At 37.1% G+C, this 20,018-nt stretch overlaps 1 protein-coding gene across 1 annotated transcript in view; it reads left to right on the forward strand.

The window, feature by feature from the left end:
* Positions 1-20,018, forward strand: part of LOC146002131 (NBAS subunit of NRZ tethering complex-like) — a 103,997-nt gene that overhangs the window by 53,040 nt on the left and 30,939 nt on the right. Inside the window, exons 20-28 of the mRNA XM_083139853.1 lie at positions 1,696-1,845; positions 2,723-2,880; positions 9,256-9,441; positions 10,025-10,127; positions 11,955-12,151; positions 12,559-12,671; positions 13,894-14,069; positions 16,565-16,755; positions 19,123-19,231. Coding sequence (XP_082995979.1) covers positions 1,696-1,845; positions 2,723-2,880; positions 9,256-9,441; positions 10,025-10,127; positions 11,955-12,151; positions 12,559-12,671; positions 13,894-14,069; positions 16,565-16,755; positions 19,123-19,231 — 1,383 coding nt within the window. The remainder of the gene's footprint in view (positions 1-1,695; positions 1,846-2,722; positions 2,881-9,255; positions 9,442-10,024; positions 10,128-11,954; positions 12,152-12,558; positions 12,672-13,893; positions 14,070-16,564; positions 16,756-19,122; positions 19,232-20,018) is intronic.

Consider the following 20,018-nt stretch of genomic DNA (forward strand, 5'->3'; position numbering starts at 1 on the left):
AGGGATTAAATAATAACACTGTTGTTCTCTCGTGGGTCAGGTTCAAGAACTCCCTTGTCGAAGAGTTACTGTACATAACGCAATGGACTATATTAGTGTGGCGTCACATTGAGTTCAAACAAACCTGTCACATGTTGATCCGGCATCCGATCCAGGAACCTCAGCCAATAGAAGCCGTCGATGAGGTAACGTCAGCCTGCTGTGTTCCCAGCAGATATCACAACAGGGACGGGTGGTGTTGCTACAACCAAGTGAAGGAACACGTGCGAGAGAATGGGGCTACAAGGAGAGGGGTAACGTGGCTGCAGCGTTTGTGTTTCACCCATTTCTACCTTGTACCTTAGATTCTCGAGGCAGCCAGCACCTGGATTAGCCTTTCATGCTCACAAGTGGATAATTCTTTATCATTAGGTCCATAATCGATCCTGATTCAGAAAAGAAGGGTTCCTGGACCGTATTGAAATTGAACCTGGAATAAAGGTACCGGGATCGAATTTAAATGGTTCGGAAAAACGTTCCTGGACCGTATTTAAAGTCATTCAGAAAAAAGGTTCCTGGACCGTATTTCAATTGACCGGGAAAAAAAGTTCCTGGACCGAATTGAAATACTTTACAAATAAAAATGTTCTTTACGGTCCAGAACCCATTTACGCTTGCTGATTTTCTCTCCTGGACTGGAATTGAATTTATTTAAAATTCCTGGACCTTTAGCAACCCTGCCTCTATGTCAAATGTCCATGATCTCAGATTTGTGTAAGTAGCAATGAAGTTCACTGTGGACCTTGAGAAGACAGATTTTATTAAGCTATAACATGCAAACAAGCAAATGTTCTTTCTTGGAAATAATGGCCATCATTAACTATGGTCTTGACCCATTTTGCTGCTAATTGCTGATTTTGCTGTAACACCACTTGGTAGTTTGGACAGCAAAAAACTGGAAGCTTTGTTCTCAACCTGCTCCATCCTTCCTCTTCTCGGTACTTGGAAAGTATTTGCCAGACTGTTACCATGGCAAGGTAACAGCTCTCAATTGATCAGTACTGGGTACTGAGTGAGCAGAAGTTCAAACTTCATCCAGTTGCTGAGCGTAGAGGCTGCTGCTGTCCATGGCATGGCTGGCTAGCTCCCAGTGCACAGCATGATCTTGTGCTTGAACTTTCATCTACTGCCTGTTTTGTTACATGACGAGGCTGTAGTTACTGGTTTTGTGTAACAGCAATTTTTGACCCCCAGTAATGACTTGGTTTGTTGTTGGTGTGGTGGTAACATCATTTTCTTGTAACCAAAGGGTCACTGGTTTCATACCAGGGTGACGCAAACGATACTGCTGCCCGACCTCCTAGGCATATCACGTGCTCACGTGCAACTATCTAGGACGAGTCCATTATGCAGTAGGGGTTTCCTTTCTTACCTCCTGCTCTATCTCTACACAGGGTTGTCGCCACACACATACATAAATATAACCCAATACATCCACTGTTACGTTTTTATTTGATCCACCCTCATAGTAAAAATACAGAAAGATAAATAGAGTATTTACAGTTATGTTGTGACAGTGAATGTGACTTTGTTTCAGTTCAGAAGGTTATTCAGACTTTCAATGGGAATAAAAATAAGAATAGTGTGAAGTGAGCTTTCATATGACTTTATTTAAGTTGAAATTATAATGTCCTGTTGGTGTTTATTTTTACACAGAGCACTGATGAAACATTCATAGACCATCTGAAATGTTTCGTGCATCCATTCCTAAAACGGTCAGAGAAACAACAGCCTAGCAGCAAGAGGAGGCTTCTTAGAGACTATTTGGTGTTTCTAAGTACTGAGAGCTTGAAGCTTCCTCTTAAGGTATTGTTCTTATGTTTATTGTATTTTGTTAATGTGATGAGAGACTGGGATTAACATAGCAACTATTGAGAAACAGTTAGTTTGTTAATTTTCTTTCACAAAAACAAAGTAAATAAAGTACAGTTTTACCCACAGTAAATATTTTGTTCTAATAATGGGTATTTTTAAAAGGAAATATATTTTTTGCCTTAAATGTTTAAATACGGAGAAACTAGTACTCACTTTTATCCACGAAGCTGTTTTTTCTTCTTTTTCGATTAATTTCAGTGGCCACTGCCACCATCCTCGTTGGAACTTGCTGCGCTGTTGCTTGGCGTGCGAACAACGAATAAAAGATGCACGCCAAGCAACAGCGCAGCAAGTTCCAACGAGGATGGTGGCAGTGGCCGCTGAAATTAATCAAAAAAGAAGAAAAAACAGCTTCTCGGATAAAAGTGAGTACTAGTTTCTCCGTATTTATATACTACCGCGTCTCTCTTTTCCCAATTATGAATTAAATGTTTAATTACAATAATTAATTGCAATTAATTATAAAATCATTAATTTTGTGTTCAATATAAAAATATGGGAATGAGAAGGCCAGGAAATTGCTACTTTATCAACAGATTGTAATTAAATTGGTTAGTAATGGTCTTTTTCTGTATTTTGGTTAGTTAAGTGAATTATTTTGATGTTTGACTAGTTTCCTTCTTTGTGCACAATATGCATAAATCAGTCTGTAGCAATAGAGTGCATGTTAATGTGTCCCATCCCTAGTTTTCAAATAATGAGGAAGTAACGAGAAGTATGGATTAAGGTTAACTAACTAACTAACTCTGTAGCCTTCTTAAACCCGAAGATTCATGGATTAAGATTAGCATAATTTATTTCTCCACAGGTATTCAAACACTTCCGTGTAGAACAATTGGACTCATTAGTGTCTTCCGTTGATGACATTATAAGTTTAGCCCTGGACTGCTTGTACACTTACCCAGAAGCCAGTGAACTGGATGTAGCATTTGAGATTTTGGAGTGTGTGCCTGAAAGAGGATTTGGGTAAGATGGGTTCCTTCTTTTGTAAGTATAAGAGTGGTTAGCATAGTGCCCTAAAGATGCATCGCGTATCTAAGTGATGATGGTCACTGATCAAGCTTTTCACTTGTTAGCATAGCGACATTTAGTTGTCAGTTTCAGTGTATTTCGTTCATTGATTAACCAATGGTAGCATGTGCACATTTTTTTGGACAATAACATTTTCATTAGAATGCAATTAGTAACATATGAAAAATATATATTGCATTCACTCTTTTACTTGAAAAATCACGTGGAATTTCATAGTCGAACAAGAGCATGGTAAAGTCCCCTGTTCCACAATACAGGAGCAAAAAATGGAGGGGTTACATAAAGAATATGCCTTGAAAAGTACAAAATTAATAACTAAAATATCATCCATAGTTTTCTACAGCAAAATATTTGTCCCCATAGTCATTCAACATATACATTGCTGAGAAATAGGAATTCTTTACACATTAACCTTTATCAACCCTTCTGGTTTGCATGAACCTAGTGGTCCAACATGATCATGAGATGTGTAGTGTGATAAATTCGTCATTGCTTCCAAGTTGACAAATGTATGATAGTATGTATCTATGATAATATTTGCTCTATGGCTTTTGGGTTGATGTGCTATAGCATTTCTTTTCTGGAGTAATGGGAAATATGTGTCTTATACATTTAGGGGCATGAAGTTTTTGTTTTATTTTTCCCTAAATTTCATTGTTATTTTTTACTGTTATTTGGTGTTATTTTTCATTATTTTGGGCAAAATTCGGTGTTATTAATTTTTACATGCATTTTTACTGTTTCTTCTATCCTTAAGATTTTCACATTGCTCTAGTTCTAGAAAATTGAGACAAATTTTAGTTTTAAAGACAAAAAAAAGAGATTTTGAAACTTACCTTTGTGAGAAATTACCAAAGTTTTTGCATTTGGAAAAATATATCATCTAATCAGCCATTGAATATGAAATGTTTATTGAAAGATATCACTAGGCATGGGACAGATTAATCGGTACTCTATCATATCGGTATCAGCTGATATGTTCATATCGGTAAAATTAACGATTACCACATTTACTCATGTATAATGCACACATTTTTCCAAAATTTTTGCTCCATAAACCGTGGTGCGTATTATGTATTATGCATGGAATAATTCGGATATTTTACTGATCTGATATATCTGTAAATATCTTATAATTTTGTATAAAATTCTGCCATTCTGTTATAATATTTATGGATAATCTCCATGCCCTACTTTGTAAAAAAAAGTAAATGTCTAAACATGCAATTTCTTTTGCACTGCAGTCACCTGGAAACAAGCATTTATTAAGGAGGTCAATGAACCATTCAGGTCTTCAAGACCATTTGGAATTATATATCGGATCGGTAGAATATTGGTTAACGGAATTGGTAAATTTTATATCGGAACTTTATCGGTATCGGCCAAAATTTCATATCGGCCCATTCCTCGATATCACTCAAATTTTTAAACACAATCATATATACACTTTTCACTCTCACAGAATAAAGTTTTTAAGAATTGTTTTCTTAAATTACTTTTTAGTTTACAATAACACGGGTGATATTCCACATAGGTCCTTTTTTGAGATTTTTTAGGTCATCAACTTCAGAGTCCTAGTTATACTTCTACGTACAAAAAGTACCTGGAATTTGTGAATAAAATACAAAATATGTGGTTAATCATAAACATTTATTTTGTCGCCTTCAAAATAGACCCCATCAGATGCAACACTTAACCCAGTCTTCAAAACACTTTTCAAATGTAGAAGACGGTATCGCCCTGATTTCCTTCTGCGAATTTCCTTTAATGGATTCAATTGATTCAAAATGCCTTCCCCGAAGTGGTAACTTCAGTTGCGGAAAGAGAAAAAAATCACACTGAGCAATAGCTGGAGAATATGGGGCTTGGGCAAGGACATGTGTTGAGTTTTTGGCCAAATTCTCGTGAACAAGAGTTGACGTGTGCAACGGCGCATTATCGTGGTGCAAAATCAAAGAATGGTTTTTCCATAACTGGTCTTTTCCGGCAAACATTCTCACGCAGACGCCTCATAACTGTCACATAAAACTCTTTATTCACAGTTTGTCCCGCTGGAAGGAATTCTGAGTGCACAACATTATGATAACACTGGGGAACAGTGAAATTGCGGCACAGTGTTTGAGAGCTAATTTAGGGCAATTTCATGCTGCTGAATAATGATATAATAATATATTTCCTGAATTGGCTCTAATTTATGAAATAAATGCAACTAAACCAAAATGGCGGAAACATAAGACATACATATAAATGAACTTCCAACAACAATTTAATATTTCTTTTTGTGATTACAATCATTATTATAAAAATAAATTTATATAGGCCTATGATCATAATAATTAAGAAAATATGTACACAATGAAGTAACAAACTATGTGAAATGTTTTCTATACGATTTCCTGCTGTATTGCTTTTTAGGACAATCCCTCTGTAAGCTCCAAAAGTAGTCGGCCATCATGTGGCGATCCCACTGTCCCTGGTACCTTTCTTCCATTATCCTTATATCCTGATGGAACCTTTCTTCCTGTTCTTCACTAAAATCACCAAGGTTCTCAGGGAATCTGTCAATCTGGCTATGTAGAAAATGTATCTTCACACTCATATTAGCTCCCAATTTCTCAAAATTTTTCAACATAATTCCAACTAAGGCCTTGACAAACTATCAACCCAAGTTTAATATGCAGTGCCGGAAGGATGATTTTGTCTCTATCTATCAGCGGTTCATGAATGATATTAGCTTTTCCCACTAATATTTTCCCTTGGGGGCCAAACTTTTATCGTCCAATGCTTTTCTCTAACACGACTATCCCACAAACATAGGAAACAGGGATATTTTGTGTACCCACTTTGCTGTCCTAGTAAAAAATTCAACATCTTCAAATCCACACACACGAACCACTTATGTTCAGCATATTCATTTCTTTTCTAAAACCATTTTTATGTTTTGGTATTCTTCCTTAAGCTTTGTTGAGTGTCCGATATATTGCCTAGCAATGCTTCATAAGTTGCCTAGCAACAATTTACAAGTAAATAAATAAGTTTCTTAATGGGAATTTCAGCCCATTATCAAATTTTGATATTACCGAGAAAAGCGTAGAGTAATTTTACCTCCTACATTTTCCATGGTGTATTTATTTTTATAACTGGAGTCAATTCAACTGAACCAATCATACAATTGGCAATGACAGCTGTTTTGTGTGCTGAAACTGTTATTAAACTTTATGCCGCAAAATGTTTTTTTTTTTTGTTCCCCAGTGTAATCAAAGAAAACAGTGAGCATGACCTTAATTTTTGAGCAACTTTGGCATGTTTTTTTGGGTTTTGGTTCATTTTCGAAGTGCCATTATGAAGATTGTTGACCTGTTTGCATGTCATACTCATTCACCCATGACTCATCACCAGTTATGATGCATTTCATGAAGATTGAATCACTAGAGGCTCGTGATATCATGTTTTCAGCAACATCCATGTGATGTGCTTTTTGCAAGAAATTCAGCTCCTTCGGAACAAGTCGTGCTGCGATGCATTTCATGCCTAACACATCAGTCAAAATGTGAACGGACATGTGTGATATGCCAAGCTCACGAGTTTCATCTTGAGTTTTTGTACAGTCAACTCTACGACCCCGGATACAAGGACCCTCTCGAAGTAACGACCCTTTTCCCGGGAACCATGAAAAATTTGGAAAAAAGTTGAAAAATCGAAGGAAATCGGCCAAAAAATACTTTTCTTGCACTCGTTTTATTCGCACCCATTACCTTCAAGAGCGCTCTACCGCTCGCAAGTGGGTCTGATCTAAAATTAGACACCACCACACCAAGCTTGAGTGATATCCAATAGTACTTGACCTCTACCTTCCCTTCCCCCAAGAGTGCCAATGTTAGCCCGCACCCGACAGCTGCTACCCAACATGCTAGGCTTGTTTTGCCATTCTGATTTCGCTTGCTTTTGGATACGTGAGAAGAGAAGATCGAATGTACTTGGATGTTATTTTGAATCGACCTTGACAGTTGCGTGGTGCCTGGAAGTCTGGACTGTCTCTCCAGCTCTGACATAGATTTCAGCGGGTCCCCGTGAGTGAGCAACTCTTGGCCTTGTAGCCGACAACTTCCAGTAACCGCTTTCATTCAAAACGCGTTCTTTAGCATTTCGTAAAAACTAAAGATCATCAACCCGCTTAATGATTTGTTATCCAAGCTTCGGCAAAAGTTTACTTCGATCTTACATGCATCAAAACTCCCATGTCCCACTTAATACGTTTTTTTAACTGCAAATGTCGTAATATTTGCCAAAAAAGTGTTCCATTGGCCGAGTGACTTCTCTCTTTCTTCCTCTCAGCAAACATGTAGGGGGAGGGGGCAGCGATGATGATTGTTTCAGCCACGATTTTCTTGCTCGTGTGTGCACACAGGGTGATTTCAGGCGAGGGTGGAAGTGGACCACTCTTCCTTTCCTTTGACGTCTAAAATGGGGCAACCAGTTCTGGATACATTCTTGGAGGAAACCCCCCCCCCCAGCTTATTCTTTGCCACTGGTGTGCATGGCAATGTCAGAGAGGCAATGTGATAATTGCCGAATTCAGGTCCTATTTTTTTCCTTTTAATGTTATTTACTGCATAGGAAATATTGCCCGTAAATACTGTTGCATAGTAAAACGTAAAGCAAGGGTCATTTCTTTCTTCTTCACACTGCTGGTAAAAGTTCCGTCTTCGACAGTTGCGTTATCTTAAAATGCTGAGGATTTTCTCTTCGACCACCTGTTGCTTGAACTTCCAGCTGGTCCCTTGTTTTTATGCTGCAGCTGGCGTTGTTTTGTCTAGCATCTGAAAGCTGTCCCTTGCCGATAACAGCAATGACTCATCCACCATGAAGCAAAAAGCCATTGTTTTGATTTGAAGATAAGGAAATTCGATCTCCAGAAAGAAAACAACAGTTAAACCAACTTCTTCTTCTGTGCCTTCTGATAAGCAAAACTGTAAATTTTATTTTGCATCTGACAAGAATAAACTTCCTCAACACTCGGAGCATGTTGGAAGGAAATGCACACAATATTATCACCACTTTTCTTCAGAACCTTTCATGTGGGAGAAAAAAAAGTGCTCAATGTAGGAATGGATGCTGAGTCCAATTTAAAGAAACATTATTCAAGGGAAAACGTTTGGAGGAGAGGATGTTTGACATAGAGAATACTCCTAAATCCAACATTAAATTGTCGTAGATTAACCTGAGAGTAAATAACGATCTCCCATTTTGATATCTAAAAATGCGCAGGTTTCATAAAGCTTGTTTTGAGTTCATTTTATGCTGATGGGCTAATCGGGACTACATATACAGTTTAAAGTGAAATCCAATTCCAAACCCGAATTATTATCGACTGCGACACTGTTTAATGACGTGTGCTAGAATACGCATTGGGTGAAAACAGATCGCCAGTTGCGTGTTTCCTTTTTCACGCTGGATTACAATGCAAGTCAAGGAAGGAGTTTGGACTGCTCCCTTGAATGGGGGGGGGGGTGACTATGAAGTTGGTTGAAGCAAGGAAAATGTGACTTTTTTCTTTTACGATGTATTTTACACAGCCGAACCAGAACGAAATTTACAGCCCTGCCTTTTTTTTTTGTCTGGTGCCTAGAAAGGTTGTGTTGTTTCTCAGGAGAGATCTTATCTTACCAGTTAATCTTGCAACAGACAATGCTCCAGTAGACCAGTATAAAATCCAACATTCATTCTGTCCGATTATCTCCCGACTTTTGCTGGCCGCAGTGTGACTGGTGTCAAGATTCTTCGAGTTTCGCTTGCAATAAGCGAGAGATTGTTTTCCTTTCCATAGGTCTCAGTGGAAACGGGTTTCTCATGAACTAGAATTGTAAGAATTTCCTGGAAGAGCAACGACTGTGCACAATTGAAAGAAAGTAACATTATTTTAAATCCTTTTTTGTGAAAACGTTTTCATGTTCTATTTTCCTTCTCACAACACACGTCCTGTGCATAATAGGTTGTATAACTACCAGGATAAATGGTGTTACCGTCTCCTAGGCATCTTTGTGTCCGTTTGAGCTCTGTTTAAGCTGAAAATTGGTGCAAACTCCAATGACGACCCCTTCGAAATAACGACCCTTTTTCTGGGAACTGTGAAAGGTCGTATCGAGAGTTGACTGTACATATTATGTATACATATTGCATAACTTCCAAGATATTTTGACTTTGCAAAAGTGTTGTAACTATACTTTCCAATACTAATACCATTGGCATTGTCTCGGCTCTATTACTTACTTATATTGAGATTTTGAATATATGATATTGTTACTGCAGCACACAAAGCAACATTACGATGGAGCTTCATGACCTGGTTGACAAGCTAGAGTCTCATCTGAGGGCTGCAGAAATCCTGGAAAGGAATGGCATTCCAAAGCCATTGTTCTTCATTCGAGATGTCGAGAAAGACTCTGAGAAAGTTTCCCAGCTTATGCAGAAGCTTGCAAGAAACATGGTCAAAAGGTATGGCTCAGAACTGTTGTTTCATTTTCATGTACTGGATTCTACTGTATTTAACATTTTTATGTCTGTGTCAAGCCCACTTGTCCTCATGCAGTTCTGTCAAGCCTCTCATTTGATATTGCTTGAAGAGAAGTAGAAATGGGACAGCAGTACTTTATCAGTATCATTCTACACAGATATATTGGTATATTGGGAAAATTATCCTTAATTTTACTCATGTAGTGTGTCAATAAATAGGCTGTAATTCAGTGCAAAATTCTCCCGTTTTTATTATTAATTTTATTAATGTAAACATACAATTTATAAACATTGATTTTGTAAAGTGAATGTCTAAATTTGAAGTGTCTTTTTCAAACTCAAACCTTTTGTATTCACCTGGTTGCAGACATTAATTAATAAGGTGCATGAATCGTTTAGGTTCCTTGTGGAACATTTGTATACCACATTGTGTTGGTAGAATATCAGTTATCTGTACCGACAAAAATTTAACATCTCTCCATTCCTAATTTTTAGTTATTTCATAACTGCTACAGATAGATATGGTAGTTAATATAATGAACTTCCTTTAAACACTTTCCTGCAGAGTTCCTCCACCATCAGAATCAGACTGGAATGATCTTTTGAATGATATGCTAGATCTTCAATGTAAGGTCTTCAGTTGTGTTGAGTTGGACCTCTGTTTTGAGGTAAGTCTTGCTCTTTTTCTGTTTTTAACTTGGTTCTATGGATAGTTTTGCAGTTTAACTTCATATTTCAGGATCCAGGTTTGTTACAAGCTTGAGCTCTTCTACTGTAAAGGGCTCCCCTGGTGGCATAGTGGTAACGTCACTGCCTTGTAATCAAGGGGTTCCAGGTTTGATACCCGGTGGAAGCCAATAGTGGTTTGGATTCCACTTTAAACTGTAGGTCCAGTCTCGATTACCTATCTGTGCATAAAGTGGACTTGAAACAACACTCAACTCCTATTCTAATTATAGATGGAACTGATTAAGCACTACAATTTTCATATCAGTAACCTGGCGTGTAATTTTACAAATCTGAAATTTCTTTAAATAGTTTGTAATTATAGCTCAGTCTCGTGCAGCCAAATTGTTAGCACTCGTGCCTTTCGTGCAAGTGATCCTGGGTTCAATTATGAGTGATAGCTTCTAAAATTTCAGTGTTGAACCAGCACCGTGTGGAGAACTGGGGAGCTACCTAAAAGGAAGAAGTAGCATTGGTCTCGAAAGCCAGAAAAACAGTGGCGACGGGACATGATGTGTTGACCACATGTCACTCGGTGAATAAGCCACTTGGAATGGTCTGGCACTCAGAGGATTGTTTTGCTATTGTTCACACTTTGCCTTTGTGAAATGAATTTCTGTTGATGCAATTTCTACAGTATTCATCAGTCATTTGTTTACATGCATTCATTAAGATGGTGAACGAACCATTCAGGTTCTTCACAAAACTTTGCTGTTTCTTATTTGATGAGTATAATAACAATCTTGGTACAGTTCATACTTATACTCTGTTGTAATTGGAAAAAAAAATCATAATGTCACATTCTAATTCGTGTCAAAAACCATATTTATTCCATGTATGCGACAACCCTCTGTTTTGGAAATGGTAGAATTGGGGGAAAGACATTTCCTTTTTATTGCATTTAAGGATGAAAGCAGAGACAGAAATATTTAGAAATATGTCTGTATATTTATGTAAAACACAGGCATGTGGATTTTTTGGTGCTTCTGGAAATGATGTAATTTGAAGCCCAATTTATAGCAAACAGTATGAAGATTGCTTGTGATGAATGTAAGAGAAGTTGTCAGAAGAAAGTACAACATGACTTCATAATTTGCTGATGCACATCAATAGTATAGCTGCCACTTGAGTCAAGTGACAAACAGTGTTAATGCACAAGTGAAGGCACTGGTTTTAATACTAGATTTTACAAGGTATATACTACTTATTAAGGCCTCCCTGATGGCGCAGTGGTAGCGTTGCCGCCTTGTAATCAAGGGATCCCGGGTTCGATACCCGGTGGTGGCACATAGTGGTTCGGATCCCACTTTAAACTGTAGGTCCAGTCCCGATTAGCCTTACTGTGCATAAAGTGGACTTAAAACAGCAACTCAAACCAATACTACTTATTAAGAATAAGTCATTTAAAAATTATGTATTCCTTTTAGTTGTTCAAGTTGTTCCGTTTTGAGTAATAAAGTGCATATGTATATGTAACCAAATGTTATTTCTATATCATTCTTTCTTTTCTCCCTAGATCTTGAGAAAATGCATATTTATGACATTAAAACGTTGAGAAATTAAACAGTTACAAATTGACCACTGTGTTAATGCTAATAATACAAAGAATTTTGGTCCATTCTTTCTTTCTTAAATATGTAAGAACAATACAGAAAAAATCAAAATATAGAATACTTTGAATTTTTGTTAATTTTAATTAATGTAGTTCTGATGTTTCTATACATACATAGTAAGTGTGTACTATCTGGAATTGAAATTTTCATCCACAGTTGTATGCAACAACTTTGCTGCTCTCAAACAACAAAACAAACATTTTGTGTGTAGGAAAAATTGTTGAGTGCACTCATAATGAAATGGCTGGAAAGAAGATACCATATTCTCGCGGTGTGCAGCTGGTTCTTGAGGCAAGCAGAGAGTATTTTGATTCAGCTGGGAGTCTCTGTGATCCATCAATGGAGTTGGCCAAGTAAGTGGATGTTGCCTGTCTGTAACATACTTTACTATTAGGGATGGGCATTCGAATCTGAATTATCCAATTCCTGAATGCTGGAGTCGTTATCTGAACCTCAGAGCATGGATCAGTATCGGAATGTTGGATCCAATATCTGAATCCAAAATCCTGGACCCGATATCCAAATCCTGAATCCTTGGTCCATTATCTGAATCCCAAATTCTAGGAATTATACTGACATAGATAGTTGAACTGCAGCTAGGAAACTAAAAAAAACTGATCTACCTTCCTTTCTAAAATGAAAAGTTATGTAATAAGAGCACAGTTTTTAGGGTTTCTTGCACCATATTTTTACACCTACACGGTCAAAGATTTGCACTTATAATCTTCCACTTTGTCAAGTTCATTTCTTTTCCTTTCAGAGCCTGCCTGCATCTTATTGGTGATGATAATGCTGAAATCCAGGAAGAACTAAATTTAATATCTTCTCTTCAGTTGTTGCATGATTTTGGAGTAAAAATGTTGCCACTGCAAGGTAAGACAATTATGTAAATATGTTCCTGCATAATGTCCATCTTCCACTAACTCGCAGTTTGACATAGCGGGTGTTTGTAAGAGAAAGAAAATACTTAAAAATATGGTGTTTCTTGGAGCTGGAGCCATTGTTCTGATATTTCCATTAAAAACATGTTGTAAACAGATCTTATGTGAAAGATTACAGGTTGGTCTGGAAACTTATTTGAAATACTTGAAAAAGTTAGGGAACTTGATTTGACAAAATTACGCTGATAGTAATCTGATGATTCTGGCAACAAGACAATGGTGTAGTATGTCTGGGTAGTCGTTGTAGATCTCCAGACTTGCTGCATATAAGTTGCACAATTAGCATATACATTTCACACTATTTAACAGTATCTGAATATTTTTGATACAATATTAGTATAATACCGTATTTACTCATGTATAATGCGCACTTTTTTCCAAAATTTTTGCCCCCATAAACTGTGGTGCATATTATGCACGGAATAATTCAAGCAGCCAACATGAAACCGTACAGGGCCATTACATGATTTTGGGACACTTGCATTGATTTTTCATGTTTACGGAACCCTATCATGTTATATATCATTGTAAAGCTTGAATCCTGCAGTTTCTGAATATGGCAACAGTATTCCATACAAGATAACGACACTAATGTGAAATGCTGTTGAAATAAGTTAATCAAAAAATGAAGAAACGTTCTGATTTTTATGGTACTTTGGATGAAAGAAAACATAAGGAAAAATATAATAAAAATTAAAATGTATTACTGGCCAAATAATATGTCATATATGGAGTGTGTAAATTCCTTAATGGAAGAAATCTTGTGCTGCTAACTGCTATTTGGAAGGTCCTGAATGTGCCTCATATAAATTTTACATTAGTCACGGAAAGAAAAAGTATATATTTTGAAAAAGAAGGAATGAGCAATTGAATAGGTATGACGTCATTCACTCTTGATCAGCATAGCAATAGATTTACAACCTACAACTAAGAAAGCTATTTCTTGAAACTGTATTGTACTGGGCATTATATACGAGATATAAGTTTTTGTCACTTTTACTCATCCAAAACCAGAGTGCGCATTATACATGCACGTGCACTATACACACGTAAATACAGTATTAGAACAATATAGTATCCCTATCATGCAGTAAACTGATCTGTTTTTAGAATGTCTTGAAGAATTACATTTCTCCTTTTTTCATATATTTCAGTGAGGTTGTGTCCTGATAAGATGCAGTTAGTAAAACAAGCTGTGAGGGGAAAGGCCTTGGCGTATCGTAATTATCAACGCTTGCTTCAGCTCTCTGAATATCTTAATGTATGTGGTGACGATTCCAGTGAGAGAGAGGGGAAAGTTTTGACAATTGTAGCCAGAACAGCACTGGAGGTAAGTTGGTGAAGATACCAGTTTTTAACGATGTCTTTGATGAAATACCTATAATGTGTGGTGAAATATGATCAGTAAGTTCATGGTCCGAGATATAATCATGCATTACAATTTATTCCAGAAAGTGAGAAGGTACCAATGTCAGTTGATTTTCTTGTTACACATTAAACAGTGAATGAAAAAAGTTTCTGCTAAAATGTTCAACAGCAAGCTATCATGCAGTGGATTTTAAGGTGCTAAAATCATGGAAAATATTTTTTTGGGTGTTCAAGTGTTCAAAATAAACACTGATAAAGGAAAAAGGTCATGATTACATCCCTCTACTGCCAACTCTCTTGGTCAACCAGATCTCCAAACTTGCTGCATATTATGGGTTGGGCATGCCGCGAAAGCAGATTCTGCCATTGTCCAATGTAAGGCTGCAAAATGCTTAGAGGGACTATCACATGACGATATGAAAGCTCTCTATGAATCTTTGCTAGATCATATCTCTTGTGTTCATGCTGTAGCATTATAGAGTCCTGAACAACATAGTTTGAAAGGTCAAACTTTTCCCATGTAAGGTGATGAGGTAGAGTTTCACACAAGGTACACGTTATTTTATTACTGTCAAAATGTGCACAAGTATTGATGTTGCATTCTAGGCTATGAATTTTCCATCACATTGCAGCTCTAAACAAATCATTAAGTTCATTATTAACTTCTTAAGCCCTACCGGTCCATAACGTTGGCAACACCACATGATGGCATTTAACAAATGACAAATATCTCCAAAACCAATGACAATATTTCAGTTCTATTTTTTTCATTCAATAATATACATATGCTTTTATAATGTACTCAAATAAAAAGCAATACAGTGAAACCCCAATTTTACGTTCCCGGATTTTACATTTTCCTGTATTATACATTCAAGCTTGATGGTCCCAACATAGCAAAATGTTATAAAATTTCCCCCGATTTTACATTTTCCTGCATTTTAAGTTTTTTCAGCTTGGTCCCCTGAAAAACGTAAAATCGAGATTCCACTGTACAGTTACTTTTAGTGTTTTTAAAAAATATTTTTAAAAAGTTTATTATTTGTTTTTACGGAAAAGTCTGCAGAGATATTGAAACATGGTTTTGGCATTGGATGTATGGATGCAAATCTCTTGAAATATGCAGGTATAGTGAAACCCTCCTTTTACGTTCCCCGGATTTTACATTTTCCCGCTTATACATTCAATTTTCATAGTCCCAACATAGCAAAATGTTATAACATTTACCTCGATTTTACATTTTCCCACATTTTACGTTCTTGCTGCTTGGCTTGCCTGGTGCCATGATTGCCAATAATAGAAAATTATAGTCCAGTCTCACAGCACCAACATGTAACTACAATCCACCAAAGTTCTGCCCACCTCCCTTCAATAATAAAAAGGCAGCAGTAAAAAAAAGAAAAAAATGCAATTGTAATCCATGACCTGCCTCTCACTGATAAACAGTGTTCCAAAAACCAGTTGTAAGATAAGCCCTCTGGATGCAAATAGGTTGAAATTTGCTGAAAGACCAACCACTCTTTGACGACATGTCACTCGCTTCCCCCACGTTTTGAGAAATATTGGAAGTTGGGCATCTCCAATCAGGCCCATAATTACAGGCATTTAGTTTCCAAAGTAGGTGGGGGGGGGGGTGTGAGTGATATGTTGTTGAAGAGTGGTCTTTCATAGCGATTACCTGCAAATTTCCAGTGATTTGCATTTATGGGACTTATGCTACAACTGAATTCCTCACAAAGATTGGTACACTGCTTCATTGTGTACTAATTTTGGCTCCAGCTAAATGGTTGGAGCACTCACCTTTGGTGTGAGCGATCCTGGGTTTCATTCCTAGTTAGAGCCCTTGACATTTTCAATCTTTATTATTATATTCTCAAATAAGTATTTAACTACTTTTTAATGTGACTTTGCATGATAGTAGGAACATTACAGTACTACATACAATATTTTTTTTTATTAACTTCAATTTTTTTTCAAGGCAACACGAAGTCACATAGATGTCCCTCTTGGTCATCCACATGTGCTCCTCAAGAAAAGTGATAAAGTGTAACAAACAGGCACAATATGAAAAGTGGTGAAAATCTTTATTATATTTCAAAGAGAGTGGAATAAGTGCTTCTTCATTTTCTGTAACCTAATTATTACATCTTCTTATCACCACAGTTGAGTATTAATTGCCAAAAAAAAATTGGTAACAAATTCCTTTAGAAACACTGTAGTAGGTGATACACAGTTTTCAGCTGGGAGAGGCTGAGGTATAGATCATGATGTAATTTTATAGTCTGGCAGATAAGTAGCTTCCTTGATTCAGGCATGCCAAGTATGACTAGGAAGATTTAAGACTCATCTGCAAAGGCATGCTGCTGTAAGAACATAAAAGACCATTTGAGACTTTTACATGTTAAGGCATTTTTATTGTGTTATGTTGTAATTCTTATTGAATATTTTCTGTTACAGGCAAAAGATTATCATTTTTCTGCACAAATTTGCCAGCAGATAATGGATAAGAATTTTGCTGTTGGGTGGGAAGTAATGCAAGACCTTGGACAATGCACTGAATACGATAACCTTGAGTTGAGAAGAAAGTTTCTGGCATTTGCCCTTTTGCACTGCTCGCCAGATGTTATAGAAGTTCTTGTTAAAACCAGGTAAGTTGGCATGTCTTTTGTTTAAAAAAGGATTGTTCTTCAAATGTGAATGTTCACCTTGGTTTTTGAGAATGAATGGACTTGCTTTAATATTACAAACTTTTTGACCATTAACCAGGTCTCAGTCAACTCATTTTCTGTTAATTCTCTTCTGGATTTCTTGTACCACGTATTGTATAGTGATTCCTCCAAATTGCAAGTGGTACTTTTTGCATGATATTGATATAATGCGTTACAGCACCTTGGGTGCAGATGGGGTAGCTCAACTTCGCAACATGCTACCCAATGCTGCCAAGTGCCTCGTGAGGTCCATGTAGCTGCACATGCCCCTGGTGGAATAGGAATCCAACTACACCCTCAAGTACAAAGTCGACATCCTGAAGAATCCCCAAGTGCCCATCCAGTTGTACGGTTACCAGTGCATGCAGAAACCTACGTCCGGCAATCATTCTGAATTCGACGTAACCACGACGTTCAACAGCATCCGGTATGACATTCCTGAGTTCGCGGCCGTGCTCTTCCAGATCGGGAGGGACAACAATCAAGAGAAAGATTCCAACCAGTTTGACAACTGCAAGATCATGAATGCCTATCTCAAAAAAGGAAGGAAGAGATCTTCCCGTGTTAGAACTACAACCTGAACATTGCAGACGACGACTACCTGAAACTGTACAAGGCATACAAAAGAGTGACAGCCTGTAACGTGGACGTGTACTACATTTCCAATGAGTTCATAGCCTGCCGGTCCATGTTCGTCATCAACACTTCGAAGAGGAGGCAGGTCGTGGTTAATGATCACACCAACATCAAGATCGTTTGCGAGTTCCAAGAGATGCATTGCCCGACAACATCGTATGCAGCGTCATCCTCATCGCGGAGAAGACATTCGCATACGATGTGAAGAACGAGCGGGTGACAGAACAGATTTAATGTGGAATCCAATAGAGGTAAACTCAATTTTTTTTTCCACTTTTTTATTTAAAAAAATTAGATTATAAGCAAACAAAATTCAAGTACATCATCTTTGCATTTTTTTTCTCGAGTAAATCTAAAGCAACTATCACCAGCAAAGCTCGAACATGCTATGCAACCCTTTGCCAGGAGGGGCCCCCCATCTTGGTAAAGACCTCTTCACAACACAAAGTTTCTAACATGCCATGCTCTTTCGGCTAGTTCGCTCAATCTCTAATACATTTTATCTTTTCTTCTTCTGTACTTGGGCAAAGGGGTCCACAATAAAAAGAATAAAATAATTGTAAACAAAACTCCCTCGTCTTGTACTACTACATATAAAATTGGGGCCCTCGTACCAAAATCAAGATTCGTACCGAGGATCTTGTCCCAAACATAAGAGTGGCCCCACAATTACAAAAAAAAAATCACAGTAGCAGGCTAAAGCCAGGGCCCCTCCCCGACATATAGAGTCTGGGCCTTGCCCCAAGCCGGGGGCGAGTTGAGGGCGTGCTTTTTAAACCCCAGAATTCACTCGAATATTCTCACACAAGAGAGTTGATTGCTATTAAGAGACAGAAATAAGTTCACCAGCAAGAGTTTTTCGTTAGATTGCAGGGGGGTAAAATTAGGGGGGGGTGTTCCAGAACTGGGGTTTTACATTCTACTAACTTAAAACAATTTATTGGTTTATGAGTAAAATTGCACTTAATTTTAATACTCTAATTTTTTTTGTTCATTTCATATCTTGTAGGTGTGCAAATTACTAACAATTACAGAATAATAAGTATTCTTAAAAAATATGGACAGGTTAAAGTTACAGTGGTGTAAGTCACTTTGAAAAAAGAATGACTTAGACACAGAAACCAGATCTATATAAGTCAATCTGCTAACAGAAAACGTGAAGTCAATCAGAGATTCATTCAACTGTCAACAGATGAGAGTTTAAGGTCTAGTGATAAAGGAAACAGCTGCTGTGTTGATCAGCAAAGTGCTGTGAGTCAGACTTATTTTGTTTTTTTAAGACAGTGACTTACAACACTGTATCTTTAACCCGTCCATATATACTATTTCTAAATAATGTTTCAGGAATAAACTGTTCCCTTCATCAGGTTCCTTCTTGACTAGCGAGATCGCTTCATAGCCATGTCAAATTGAATTAAAAACAATTTTTTAACAACTTTTTCCTTGTTTTTAATTCAATTTGATGTGGCTATGAAGCGATCTCGCTAGTCAAGAAGGAACCTGATGAAGGGAACAGTTGATTCATGAAAGGTTGTTTGGAAATAGTACATACTCTCTAATCGTAAGTAAAATATGTTTAGTATTTTTAAAATTTTTAAGAATACTTATTATTTTGTTAATTTGTTTCTTCTAATTATAATTATGTAACCAAGTTGTGCTTTACTCTTTTAGGTGTCTTCTTGAAACAGAGATTCTGCATCAGAAAGTGAACAGACAGATAGATGTGATTTCTGGCAACCAACTGCCAGGAGATGAGGAGTTCTCAGATGCACTGTGTTCGGTATGTTAAGTTCTGAAGTCATTCTTGACTTTTGTGAAGTATTATTATGGTTTAAACCAGTGGTTCCCAAAGTGTAGAACACGGCACCCTGGGGCAACGTGGCTGGCTTACAGGGGTGCCGCAAAATGTTCCAATATTTTCACTGAAATGGCAGCGATGGTTATGAATATGAATGTTCCAAATATGTGCTTATTTAATACTGTTTACATGTAAAATGTTTCTGAATTTGAAATGTGTTTATTTTTTGACACAAGCAACCTAACCACACTAACTGAACATTGTAAGTGTTAGATAGGCCTACATTCTGACTTGGTCACCGTGGAAAAATCATGAAACATTAAGACCACCATGAAACTAAAAAGTTTGGAAACCCCGGGTTTAAACATTAGATGATAGGCTAAGAGAAAGGAAACATATTCAGTGGAACCTTGATTGTACATTTTTCAAAGGAAATTCTCTTTTAGTTTGACATCTGGTAGAACTGACATCTTGAGAGTTATAAGAACGGACACACACATTTCTCTTTTGGTAGATGTGAGATTACCCATTGCAATGTGCAATGTGTGGGAAGTTCAATTGTCTACTACAATTTATCACAAAACAATGAGAAATTCTCTTAAAAATGCAAAACAAAGTTGTTAACACGAAATTTATAGTTCATTTCCTGACATTCCCCCCCCCCCCGAGTCTAGATTATCCTGTAAGTTATGTAAAAGTACAAGAACATTGATTCAATCAGTGTCAAAATGCAGTTTGAAAACAAACCTTTTGGAAAGAAATAAACTTT

Source organism: Lepisma saccharinum, chromosome 1, assembly GCF_977018435.1.
Source record: "Lepisma saccharinum chromosome 1, izLepSacc3.1, whole genome shotgun sequence".
In the NCBI taxonomy this organism is placed as follows: domain Eukaryota; kingdom Metazoa; phylum Arthropoda; class Insecta; order Zygentoma; family Lepismatidae; genus Lepisma; species Lepisma saccharinum.